Source organism: Sceloporus occidentalis, unplaced genomic scaffold (genome assembly GCF_023333645.1).
Source record: "Sceloporus occidentalis isolate IW3139 unplaced genomic scaffold, rSceOcc1.0.p SCAF_2, whole genome shotgun sequence".
Taxonomy (NCBI): domain Eukaryota; kingdom Metazoa; phylum Chordata; class Lepidosauria; order Squamata; family Phrynosomatidae; genus Sceloporus; species Sceloporus occidentalis.
The window spans coordinates 269,150,637-269,164,965 of NW_028316982.1; the positions used below are offsets into that span (position 1 = coordinate 269,150,637).

At 42.6% G+C, this 14,329-nt stretch overlaps 1 protein-coding gene across 1 annotated transcript in view; it reads right to left on the bottom strand.

The window, feature by feature from the left end:
- The window catches only part of DGAT2 (diacylglycerol O-acyltransferase 2), a 55,205-nt gene that overhangs the window by 27,670 nt on the left and 13,206 nt on the right, over positions 1–14,329 (bottom strand). Inside the window, exon 2 of the mRNA XM_089513017.1 lies at positions 6,589–6,708. Coding sequence (XP_089369143.1) covers positions 6,589–6,708 — 120 coding nt within the window. The remainder of the gene's footprint in view (positions 1–6,588; positions 6,709–14,329) is intronic.

A 14,329-nucleotide genomic window follows, 5' to 3' on the forward strand; every position in this document is an offset into this window, starting at 1 on the left:
AGCGTGTAACTTGCCCAAGGTGAACCAGTGGGTTTCATGGCTGAGCTGGGAATCAAACCCTGATTTCCAAAGTAGTAGTCCAACACTCAAATTGCTACACCACACTGGCTCTTTAAGGCCTATCTTACCTGAAGTGTAATGATATATAATTGAATACTCAAATAAGGAAGGTACATGCCATCATAATAACGTTTGCATTTGCACTTTGGTGTTGCTTGGCCATGGCCAGATGCATTTCAGGTTCCATCTGTGAATTACCTTTTGCATATTTTTAATATAATTTTATAATGTTTTTAGGTGATTTTAATTGTTTTGAATTTTATTGTGATGTTTTCAGTTTTTTGTCTGTGAGCCACCTTGGATCCCTTTTGGGAGAAAGGTGGAAAACAAATAAAATAAATAAATGCTAGTGGAGATAAGCAAGGCCAGTGGACACAATCCCAATCCTTCCTCCCAGTTATGCAAAGGAGGCTACGGACAATATGGTGGCCAGGTGGGTCTCTGTGGCAAGGAAAGTTCATGCTTTTTACCAGATCCAAGCTGGCACCGCCTGGCAGTAACTGGCAACGGTCAATCTAGCAGGACTGCTTTAACAGGACAATAACTTTGCATCAAAACACACCTGCAGCTTCCAAGTCCATATTGGAATTGGACAATAACCAACTGTAGGCAACCGAATGGGATATTGCCATCTTACGTAGCCAGCTTTGCTTTGGGCTTTCCAAAACCATTTCAGTTGCTATGGAGATTTTCTCCAAAGCCCCAGAATAATTTCTGCAGTAAGCACTGCACTAAAACAGCATCTAGAGATTACAGCATTAATAGAACCATGGCAGGTCAATCATCCTATTGCACTTACCTGCGGTTAAGTCCCATCAAACACACTGGGACTTTTGGTAAACGGGCACAGGACTGTGGTGCAACCTGTGATGCAATTTTGGGGTTGTTCCCACTAGGTGAAACCCCGCGTTCTGAATCGAATCCAAGGAGTGGCGTTCCTATTAGGATCCGATTTAAACCTAGAACAGTTCTAGAGCAACCCGCAATCGTCCCCACTACAAATCGAATCGTAGAGCGGGATAAAAATTTAAATCGAATTTTCCTCATTTAAAGCGTGTTAAAAAAACACTAGGGTCCGACCTACGTTTTTCCCTTGATTCAAGTTAGGAACCGGAGTATTTAAATAGGAACGACAGCCTTTGAATCGTGTTAGATGGATGGGAGGAGCGGACTGCGATGGGGCTGGCCTTGGGGGAGTTGCCCTTTCTGTCCCCATCCGTCGTGGCTGTGGCCATTTTTGCTTCCCTCACCCCTTTGGGGTTGTTCTCACTAGGTGAAACCCCGCGTTCTGAATCGAATCCAAGGAGTGGCGTTCCTATTAGGATCCGATTTAAACCTAGAACGGTTCTAGAGCAACCCGCAATCGTCTCCACTACAAATCGAATTGTAGAGCGGAATAAAATTTTGATTCGAGTTTTCCTCATTTAACGCGTGTTAAAAAAACACTAGGGTCTGACCTACGTTTTTCCATTGATTCGATTTAGGAACCGGAGCATTTAAATAGGAACGACAGCCTTTGAAATTGCGTTAGATGAATGGGAGGAGCGGAGTGCGATGGGGCTGGCCTTGGGGGAGTTGCCCTTTCTGTCCCCATCCGTCTGGCTGTGGCCATTTTTGCTTCCCTCACCCCTTTGTCCGCTGTGGTCTTTCAATAAGAGATAAGGATTATTTTTATTTTTTATTTTAATGGTTTACAGGCGCTTAATCTCTTCAGCGCTTTAAGCGCCTGAAGTCCCGGCTGCTCAAGCGCCTGCATCTGCCAAAGGAGTACAAGGCTTCCCCCGGTGGATTGCAACCTCCCCTCTGTGTGGGGAGAGCCCATTTCTAACGGAGGAGAGGCAGGAAGGGAAGGCTCCTCTCAAAGAGGCATTCCCTGCCCGCTTGGGCACTGATCTCGCCCAGGCAGGGAAGGGAAGGCTCCTCGCGAGGAGGCATCTGATCTCACCCAGGCAGGGAAGGGAAAGCTCCTCGCGAGGAGGCATGTGATCTCACCCAGGCAGGGAAGGGAAAGCTCCTCGCGAGGAGGCATCTGATCTCACCCAGGCAAGGAAGGGAAAGCTCCTCGCGAGGAGGCATCTGATCTCACCCAGGCAGGGAAGGGAAAGCTCCTCGCGAGGAGGCATCTGATCTCACCCAGGCAGGGAAGGGAAAGCTCCTCGCGAGGAGGCATCTGATCTCGCCCAGGCAAGGAAGGGCTCTGATCAATGGGGGGGGGGGGGGGGATAGAGCCTTTCTCCCTCCATTTCTCAAATGGAATCTGCCTTCTCCTCCAACCCTGGAAAGAGAATCTTTGGGAAGAGTGCTCCCTCCCTGCTTTTCCAGCAGCCTCCTTCATTGATCTCTGTGCTCTCTGAAGGGATTCTCCCTGGCTGTCTTGGGAGACAGGATGCTGCCCTCCAAAACCTATCCCATAGTTCCTCTGGAAAGAGCTTCGCTTTTTGCCAGAAGCCTCTCCCATTGATCTCTGTGCTCTCTGAAGGGATTCTCCCTGGCTGTCAATGAAATGGAAACGATGCCAAAAGATAAATCGCTTCCAAATATTCCGGATTAACGTTACGTCATTCTGACGTACTATTGATTGACAGCTCCAAATAAGGTATGGAGGAGAAGAATCGCTTTATTTAAACACCGATTTCATGCCAAGTAGGAACGCTTGCAGGTAAAAACTTCGATTTAAATAAGCAGATGGGAACGATGAACAAAGCGATTCGGATAGCGGGATAAGAACAGTGTTATTTTGAATCGATTTTATTAAAAACGTTGTATTTTAAATCGTTTCAAATCTTAAGTGGGAACAACCCCATTGTCACAATGCTTTTGAGGAACCGTAAGACTCGGCTCTAACCACAACACTGCAAGCATAATGCCAACAATGAAGGTACCAAACTGGCATAACTATGTTCTTTGCCTCTGTAAGAGCCCAATAGCAGATGAGACCAAAGAGGGATCTATTCTGGGCCTTTGGTATCTCACAACATGGAAGGGTAGAGATGCCCTCCAGCAGGATAAGAGGGCAACAGCTTTCCATCACTGCTCCTCTTTGGAGACTGGCATTGAGAGGCAAAGTTATCTCCAATCCCGGAGTGTATGTGTGTGTGTGTGTGTGTGTGTGTGTGTGTGTATATATATATATATATATATATATATATATATCCAGCTATTTTTGTTTTAAATTACAATATGCCCTTGGTATCTGTTGGGATTTGGTTCCATGACTCACCCACCCACCCATGGATACCAAAGTCCATGGACACTCAAGTCCCATTAAAAGCAATGGCACAGTAAGATGGTGTCCATTATATAAAATGGCAAAACCAAGGTTTGCTTTTTTGGAATGTACTTTGTTTTAAAGGATTTTGAAACCATGGATGCTTGAATAAAAATCCATGGCTATGGAGGTCTGACTGTACACTGTAAGCTGCACTTGGACGCACATTGGGAGAAAAGTGAAATATAAATTGAATAAAGTGCTGATTAAATAAACAAACATAGGGAAAACAAGCTTAAACTGTTGTTAGGGGGAGTGAGACTGCTGAATATTCTCAAGCACTTGGAGCTGTGTACCCAGGCTTTCCAGAATCTTCAATCATTTGCTTCTTGCATGCAAGAACAAAATTTCAGCAAAGCTTCTACCTGCTGCACAAAAATAGGACTGCTTTTGCAATCATGCCTATTTGATCTTTGGGACTTGTTTTTTCAAACATTATTTTGCTGAGAGAGATACATCATCATTTTGCACAGAAAACTTATTTTCTGCACAAAAGCAACATTGTCATGCAAGAAATAATCAGTTATGCACAGAATCTCTACAAATGCATCTGTCTGAGCCTTTCTCTCCTAAGCAGGTCCCCCCCAAGGCGTGCCCGACTATAACTCCCATCATCCCCCAGCCAGCATAACCATGATCATATCTTTGGGCAGTAAATTCTGTAATGATGTCATATGTTTGGGAAAAGCATGTCCTTCTTTGCCAGTGCTGAGTCCACCACCCATCTGCCCCTCTGGGTGACCTCAAGTCCTGATACTAGGTCAGCAACACCCATGTTTGCCCTCCATCATTTGGGAAAACATCCTACTATTTATTTAGCACTATCTGCTTACTAGGCAGTTTCTAGTCCAATAGAAGAAAAGCAAAAGCGTTTCACCCACTCATCCCAAGGACATGACAATCTAAAGTACAGACGAGAAAAGGCAAAATATATATCCTTTTCAAAATCCTAGTCTCTGGAGCAGCAGAAAACAACCTTTCTCCATCCTCAACATGACACCCCTTCAAATACTTAACCAGGGCTGTCATATCATCTCTTAACGGTCTCTTCTCCAGGCTAAACATATACTCACCTTCCTAAGCTGTTCCTCATAGGGCATGGTTTCCAGACCTTTTACCATTTTGGTCACCCTCTCCTGGTCATGCTCTACCTTGTCAACATCCTTTTTGAATTGTAGTGACCAGAACTGGGCACCATATTCCAGGTGAGGTCCAACCAAAGCAGAATAGAGGGGCACTATTATTTCCCTTGGTCTGGACACTACACTCCTATTGATGCAGCCTTGAACTGCATTGGCTTTTTTAGCTGCCACATCCCACTGTTGACTTGTGTTCAACCTGTGGTCTACTAGGACTCCTAGATCACTTTCACATGTTCTGCTGTCAAGCCAGGCATCCCCCATTCTATAACTATGCATTTCATTTTTACTGCCAAAGTGTAATATCCTACATTTCTCTCTGTTCAGTGAACATATGTTAATCAAACTCAAGAAGATTTTAATATTAAATTTGGCTTTAATGTCATGACTAATGTGATATTTTAATGCATTGTTGATTATTTTTATTCCATACCTATACTTGTTTGTGATTATCTATTCTATGGTCATGTCCAATAAATGTGATTGATTGATTGATTTCCATCCCAGGCATACATCAGTCCAGAGAATGGTAATATTATTGTTTTAGACCCTGGGGGACTCTGGCATTTGAAGTCCAATTTGAAGACATTTTCCCCTAAATTCTGGATTAATTTGAGTAGGCCAGAGAGAGACAGTGTGGTATATTGGTTTGAACAATGGACTACAACTATAGAAATCAGGTTCAATTCCCACTTGGCCATGGAAATTCATAGGTTGACCATGGGCAAGTCACACACTCTCAGCCCCAGAAAACCCCAAGGTAGGGTTCACCTAAGTTGGAAACAAACTGAAGACACACAACCACAAACTGTAAAATATGAGATTTTAAAAATGGCAGAAGGTATGAAGACGTCTTTGCTTTTTCATGAGGAATGCCCTTCTTTGCATAGAAAAAATTGTGGGAATTGTTTTTCCAGAGCTGGAAGTGACAATTTTGCATGTGGTAATTTTGCACAAAACAAATCCAAATTGCAAATAATCTTTGGATGCTGTGCTATTTTGAAGAACTACCTAAGCAAGAAAAAAATGCTCAAACTACTCATTACTTCCTCTTAGAAGAAAAGAAGTAATTTTGGTCGGATTCAACACATCCCTTATGTTCTTACTTGGAACCAAGGCTCATCAAACACAGTTTACCGGGGGGGGGGGGGGGATGTACAGGATTGCACTCAAAGGTCAAAATCCTGGCAGTTACACATTTTGGCTGGGCTACTACAGCCAGCCAAGGTTTACTGAGCCCATCTGGAATATGCGGCCCGACAATGGGCAGATACAAAAACAGCTTGAATCAGTCCTACAGGATGAGTCTCCCTAATCCAAAATGCCTGGGACCAGAAGCATTTTGGATTTTAGATTTCTTTTCCAGATTTTGGATGGGATCCAAATCTGAACATAAAATTCATTTATGTTTCATATACACTTTATACACCGGTGACAAGGGTTGGTGTCACCCAAGGCAGTAACTCATGGTGTTACCTCCTCCCATACACACCATACAGAACCCATATTTTTTGTACTAATGCAACCCATAAATTATAATTCCCATATATCACTGAATGTAATGGCAATAGAGCAAAATTAACATGATACCATTAAATTACAGTATCATACACACAAAATAAATGGATTTACATATATATATATATATAGTTTTGTGTGGTTAAAGTGAAATTTGGGTAAAATGTGTTTAAAGTTTTTAAAAAATAAGTCTTAATTTAATTTTTAAAAAGAATTTTGAAATTTGAAATTTTAATTTAAACTAACATGGGGGCCTCTCTTTTACTCCTCCCACTGATTCTCACACCCATCTTTTCAGCTTTTTAAAGGAATACAAGCAAATGCCCAAATACAGATGTTTAGGGAGCAGGGGTGTCACCTGGTGTGGTCTGAACCCCATGTAACCCCCTAGTGACACCAATGGTATACACATAGCCCAAACATAATTTTATACATAATCTTTTTAATAATTCTGGGCATCAAACAACGTTTGTGTACACTGAACCATCAGAAAGCAAAAGTGCCCCTATCTCAGCCACCCACATGGACAATTTCAGACAAGGGTGACTTAACCTGTACCAGCCTCAGAGCCTCAAGCATTCCAGGCAGAAATGTCTCCCTTACCCATGATGAGGAAACTCAGCACCCATTGCAGCACTGAGATGACCTGCAGTTGCTTCTCTACTTTGGACTTGGACAGCCAAGATAGATCTTGAAGAGCAGAGAGGATGCTGGATCCTGTACCTGGAGACAGAAAGCAAAGATTACATTTACTTACTAGCACCCACTGAAAAAGCATCTGCTGAATATCATGAAGATCCTGCAGCATTGGCCTATTGCTGTTTTTCAAGCTGCAGTCTACCTTTTGCACTCAGGTGTTAACATACAAACCATAGACCTATATCCACTCCCTGGCCTTCCATGCAGAGAAAGTTAGCAGAAGCTAGATCAGTCCAAACGTTTTAGCTTATTTTAATCTTCACATTTTGTATGAGTTTAGCTGCCTTGGGCTAAACTTTCTCACAGGGGGAAGGAAACTGGTAAAACAACTCACTGCTGCCTTTGAGAAGAAAATTAGTGAATAACTACAGTCAGCCCTCCAGATCCACGGATTCAGCATCAACAGATTCCACCATCAACACAGCTTGAAAATATGCAAAAAGGTGTTCCAAAAAGCCAAGCTTGATTTTGCCACTTTACATAAGGGATGCCATGTTATTTCATGACTGTATATAATGGGACTTGAGCATCCACAGATTTTGGTATCTGTGGGGGGTCTTGGAACCAAACCCCAACAGATATCAAGGTACCACTGTACAACCCTCCTATCCACATATTGGCAGCTGTTGGATTGTAGATTAGCACCAGTCCATGGACAACAACTTTGAGTAGCTCTGGTCTACATGACCCCCTTTCAGCTATTTTGCTTCTCCAAGCTAAGCATACTTAGCTCCCTAAACCATCCCTCAAAGGTCTTGGATCACTAGACTTGTAACCCCCTTGACTGCTCCCCTTCTCTTGCGGATCAACAGACTCCAACCTGAATTTTCAACCACCAAATGCACATGGAATCTTTCACTCAAGGAAGCTGTTCCTGCCCACCCCAAATGCCACTTTTGTTGTGAACAAGGCAGATAGGGACAGCAGCTCAGGATCATTCTAGGCTTTGAGATTACCTTCTGGACAGAATCAAGAAAGCAAGATTAAATGTTCCTTATCCTCCTCCCTAAATTAAGTGAGAAGAAATAATTCCCTCATTTCACCTTGATCTGGGAACAGTCACTTAATTGAGAATTTTATCTTGATTTCCAAGCAGAAAAAAAATGTGTGTGTGTATTTGACTGACAAGCCGTGAGCAACTGCGGTTGATGTTGATGGCCTCAGGAAGGACCATCCCTTGATCTTAGGTTTTAACCCAGAAACCTTGGGGTTTGGGATGATTTTGAACTCGCAATCCTGTCTATTACCCAGAGTGATAAACTAGAGAATTTGAACCCATACCTATTGTCTGAAAGTGAGCTACAAAAACAGGAGATTCTATGTGGCATCCTGAAATTGGAAGCCCTAAGTCAAACCCTGCACAAATATAGCTGCAGTTGCCCTGGGATTATAAAACGAAAAGTCAAGCAACATCTTGACCAAGAAATTAATTATTTGCAAGTGGTCCAAATTAAATCCCTCATCCATGCAGACCAAGGAGGTCAGCTCTGGACAAAGCAAAGTCAGTAACCTTTGAGATGGTGCCAGTTTTGAGCACATCAGCAAAACAGAAAGAGATCCCAGCCAACCTATTTTAATTTCTTTGGTTTAAGAGAAGATGCACTGCCAATCTGACCTTGCAAGATGATGGACTCTGACACAGAATAATGATCAATTTTTTAAAAGAAAAAAACAAAAACCAGCCCATGGCTCATGTTTACAAGCAGAGGGAGAGTTACACATTGACAGCTCCCAAAGGCGCCAGAAATTCCAAGCAACTTGAAAAACTGGAGTTTCTCTTCTGGTGTTAAGACAAATACAGCAAAAGTTTGCGATGAATGCTTTTGGATGCAAGGGTCAACAACCAGCAAGTCAAGAGCGAACCATTATAGGGACTGGAGGTCAATCCACCCACCCACCCCCCAAAAAAGTTTTATCCCAAAAGCATGCTAAAGTACTTCTGCTTTCAGCTGTGTCCTTCCCAAAATGGCAACCAGAATCAAGGTTTTTGCTACTTTTAGTCACCATTTTGGGAAGAACCCAAAATGAAAATGGAGGGATTTAGGAGTGGGAAAGATTACTGGGGGGATCGGTGGGAGTGTTTTTGCACATCTTCACAGGTCTGGAGGCTTTGAGTGATTTTTAGCCCCCCCCCCCCCAAAAAAAAAAAAACCTGTGGGTTTGGGTTTGAAGTGTGGGTTAGGGGCTCAAAGTGAGTCAACATCTCACACTGTCTCAGCTTGCAGTATTATTATTATTATTATTATTATTATTATATTTATATTCTGCTTTCCCCCCAAAACTGGGAACTCAAAACAACTTACAATTTCAAAGCGCAGTACCATTAAAAACCTGCATTTGTGCCCATTCAAACAGAATTAAACTATTACAACGTTAAAAGTGATCACTTGTTAAAGAAAAAAAAGAATACAATTTTAAAAAGATAAAAGCACTTAAAAACCGTAACATCTGTACTTTGAAACAGTACAACAATCCCAGGAGGTTCTTTAAAACTTTCGGTTTAAAAACTCTGGTCTGTTCCACCTGATATCCCTTGGACACTAAAGAAACTCTAAGTTTCCCAAAGGGCTGGAGGATAAAGTATACCCCCGGCATCGATGTGTTCCAGGGCTCAGAGGTTCATTTTTGGCTCCTTGGTGGGCCATTCCCAGATCAATGCTACCATCGATGCATTATGGAAAGCGAAAAGAGACCATGCATTGCTTTGGGTTACATCCAGGAGCATTTGCTGTTTGGGGATGCTGGAAGAGTTACCCATCAATAGATCCCAAACATTCAGGTCCTTTTTGGCAGGGAGGGATAAAGATCTTGCAAAGCTCCATCCCAGGTGTCCAGGGGATGGAGCAACAGCACTTTAAGTGGTGCCAAACTGCATTATTTCTACAGTGTAGATGCACCCTGAAAGAACTCTGCTCCTTCTCCTCTGTCTTATGGTGACTGCATTTCACCTGGAAAAAGAAGGACTAAGAAGCGATATGAATGAGGACCAAGAGGCAATCTGAAGATGCCAGCCACAGATGCTGATGAAACATCAGGATTAAATTCTTCCAGAACACAGCCACATAACCCCAAAACCCCACAAAAAAAGTATGGATATTGGCCGTGAAAGCCTTCAACTTCACAATATGAAGTCTTTAAATATCGGAAGGGCTGCCATGTAGAAGGTGGACTGAGCTTGTTTTCTGATGCTCCAAAGACTAGGTCATGGACTGATGGATTCATCTGACAAGAAAGGAGATTCAGAGAGCACATTTGGAAGAATGTCCTGATAGTAAAAGCTCCTCGGATCCTGCCTCTTTACAATTTTATTCAGCTTTCCTCGGTTGGAAGTTGTTAAAAAGAGACTGGATGGCTATCTGTCAAAAGTGTTTCACCAATGGATTCCTACACCAGCAGGGGGTCAGACAAGATGACCATTGGGGTCCCTTCTAGCTTGACAATACTATAACTCTGGGTGCATCTAGACTGTAGACATAATGCAGTTTGATACCACTTTAACTGCTGTGGTTCCATACTACTGAGTCCTGTGATGTGTAGTACTATGAGGCGCCAGCACTCAAGCAGGGATGGCTAAAGACCTTGTAAAACTACAACTCCCAGGATTCCATAGCATAACAACAACAGTTAAAAAACTGGTGCCAAACCGCATTATTTCTACAGTGTAGATGCACTCTCTAACATCCAGCCTGCAAAAGGATTTGGGGGAGAACTGCATGCCCCACCTCTAGTCTAAAACTTTGTTCCAACATATCCTTGCCCCAAAGTCATTTCAACAAGTTCTGACACAAAAGTCTCTCTCTATAGCAGTGATGGTAAACCTTTTAGAGGCCGAGTGCCCAAACTGCAACCCAAACCCCACTTATTTACTGCAAAGTGACATGTCCCCTCTGGCTTTCTAGTAACAAACTCTGTGTGGGGGCTATGGCACATGTGCCCACAGAGAGGGCTCTGAGTGCCACCTCTGGCATGCATGCCATAGGTTCGCCATCACTGCTCTATAGCCTTGAAGAGAGAGACAAAAATAAAAAACCCGAATATACCACTGTACAGATTGGAGGTATAGCAGCAGGAGAAGCTGCACTCCATGGAAATCTTTTAAAAAATGTTTATACTTGGAAGCATTTAAAACTTTACTGGGGTTAGGGGTGAAGGACCACTGTGAATGTGGGAAAACTGCAAATAAAAACACTGTTCTTTTTACTTTAAGAGAACACCTCTCTAATTTCCAGGTCCTCCAGTGCAACTCTATAGGATCAACATCTGCCAGAAATTGATCACAGAATCATGCAGGAAGACCTATAAATGCCCAGGGAAGTGTTTTCTTTAGGAACCTCTAGATTCTTTGGCACAATTCTATCATCAACCTCCAAAATAATTGTGCTAGAGGACCTAGAGATTCCTTGAGAGAACATATTAATCAAAACTGCAATAACCAAATCTGCAGAAGTCAAAGCCTCCAATGTGGGGACCAACTGTATTTCACTTTTTCCAGCACTGAAGTGTTTCAGCACATAAATTAAGACCTTTCGTCAGCTGGAGTTAATGGGATAAACAAACTCATCCCTGTTTCTATCATCCGGTGTGTCTCCATTTCAGTAGTCTCCATAACCTCAATTAACCCTCCTTTAACTGCTGTCACTTTCCAATTTTCACAGCAAGCGCAGTAAGCTTTCGGCGAGATTTATATACTCAGAACATGTATAAAGCATAAAAGGTTATTTCTAATATTTAGGCAGAATCTCTTTTCCTGTAGTTTGCATCCACTGCTCCGTGTCCTACTCTATGGAGCAGCAGAAAACAAGCTTGCTCCATCTTCAATGTGACATCCTTACAAATTTAATTATTATTATTATTAAAGTTTATTTATATAGTGCTGTACGCTGTGCATGTAGAAGATGGAGCAAGTTTTGTTTTCTGCTGCTCCAGGAACTAAAACCCAAACCAATGGATTCAAAGTACAGGAAAAAAAGATTCCACCTAACCATTTGGAAAAACGTTTTTACTCCAAGAGCTATTCAACTTTGGAAGGGTTTGCCTTTGAGGGTGCTGGACTCTACTTTTTTGGAGGTCTTTAAACAGAGGACATCTTTCAGGAGTACTGTAGTGCATGGCACTACGTCCCTTCCAACTATGGCCGAATTCAGATGATGAAAATAATCCAGGGTGAATCTGGGTTGAATCTCCATTGTTCACATCCATTTCAAATGCACCTGGTTAGATTTTGGGGTGGGGACTGCCATAAAAGCCTCCACTTAATCCAGGCAGGTTGATCAAAAACGGGTTTTTCTCCAAGTTTATTAGCATCATCGGCAGTGTGAATAACTGATGCAAAAAGACCCATGCTAAAACTCTGCATGCTCTGAACGTGTTTCAAATACATTGTGGACTCCATCTCTATTCAACTGCTGGCACACGCGAGCAACCAAATTTGCAGAGATGTGGTTCCACAGTGTGAATAACAAACCCAGAATGTGAGAGTGAGATTCTTCACATCGTCGCAGCAAAAAAAACCAACACATCCGAATGACCCCTAAGATTATATGATGATGATTAGGGATATTACCCTAAAACAAGTATTTTGTCCCTGCAGAGAAATGGCAGACTCAGAGGGGCATTCAATTCTTCTGGCACTCACTGACTATGCCTGTTACAGACTGCCAAAATAAAGCTGCTTCGGGTCTCTTTGGAGGTATGCTGTTTAAATGATGCATGCATCCTAAGAATCCGGAAGCTGCACCAAAGCTGCACTCCAGTGCTTAGGAATGGAGTGTGGCTTTGGCGTGACCTCCGGACTCTTAGGACCCAGGCATCATTTAAATAGCATACCTCCAAAGAGACCCGAAGCAGCTTTATTTTGGCAGTCTGTAACAGGCCTATGACTGAACCAATCCCAAAGTCACCTTTGAAAACTCCCTCCCGTCCTGGACACAGCCTCTCCATGCTTGGCTTCCTTTTGCAATTTGCTTTGCTTGCAATATGCCTCGAAAGCACTTCTCAAATATTCCAATGCCCTCACCAAGGATTTTGTGTGGCAACACTGCCAACCAGGTCCAAAGGGAAGGTTAATACTAGTGTCTGAGGTTGCATTCAGAAGCGTATCTCCCAGAATTCTGGTCAATGCTGTATAGTTTATACAAGCAATCTGAACTGGGGTGGCATCTTCAACAACAATTTTCTACTGATAAGGAGGAGAATAAAAATTGTTGTGATGTTGCTATACATCAGTATCTGTACTTAATTCCTCCTTTTTAAAAGAAAAGGAAATCACTTTCAACACAATCAGAATGTCAGGATTGTAGTGGAGAAGCTTCTATTCATGAACCTTTTGAATGGGAGACTGGAAATGCAGGAACAAATAATTTAAAAATGCCCTAAGGAAGGGAGCACAGTACTGCTGCCAAAAGTATGGTATATAATGATCTGCACAATGGACAGAAATAATTTGATCAGAGAGTTAATGCTACATAGTCTCCATCAAAGCCAGATTCTGAGCCATTAAACTTACTGGTCAACCTTTGGTTCATCGTTCTCTTTCTGTCTGATCTTCTTTATAGGGTTGTTGTGACGATAAAGTAAGAGAAGAGGACACACTTAAATTATTCGAGGAAAGATGGGATATAAATGCAGCTAATCTAGAGAGAGACTTTGGCTTTGTCATACACACAAGGTCGCAAAACTCAAATACGTAGAACGTAGCATGGATATTAGGAGGACCCTAGAGCCAGCACAACCTAATGGTTTGAATGTTGGACTATGGCTCTGAAGATCAGGATTCAATTCCCAGCTTGGCCATGAAACCCACTGATGATCTTGGGTTAGACATACACTCTCAGGCAACCTGCCCTTTGCAGGAAAAAGAGTTAGGGAACTCTCAGCAGGTGGCCTCCTCCAAATTTAGTATCATTCTTTATTATATTTATATCCCACTTTCTTCCAATAATGGGACACAAAGCAGCTTAAAATTTTTAAAAAACCAATACAATTAAAAACATATAAAAGCGTCCATCAAATTGGAATTAAACTAGACCAAGTCTACAAACAGCCAGCATTGCATAGCGGTTTGAGTTTTGGACTACGACTCTGGAGACCAGGATTTGATTCCCAGTTTGACCATGAAGCCCACTGGGTGACCAAGAAAACCCAAGGCTAGAGTCACCTTAGGGTCACCATAAGTCAGAAGTGGACTTGAAGGCACACAACAAAAAGGGGTGTTCACCTCAGGGTTATTATTTTTCATGCACTCATTTTAATTTCAGTTCATTAAAATCATTAAAATCTATTTGCAGCCTGCAGTACCATCTAGATAACTCTGCTGAAGCTGCAGTCAGGCCTGGGGTAGCCATTTTTTCCAGTGGGCCTCTGGGCAGCTCATGCATTGCTTCCTGCAACAGGGCCTCTGAACTCTTCAAATAGAATCATAGAATCACAGAATCATAGAATTGTAGAGTTGGAAGAGACCACTAGGGCCATCCAGTCCAACCCCCTGCCATGCAGGGAATCCAAATCAAAGCATCCCTGACAGATGGCCATCCAGCCTCTGTTTAAAGACCTCCAAGGAAGGAGACTCTATCACCTTCCGAGGAAGTGCATTCCACTGTCGAACAGCCCTTACTGTCAGGAAGTTCCTCCTAATGTTCAGGTGGAG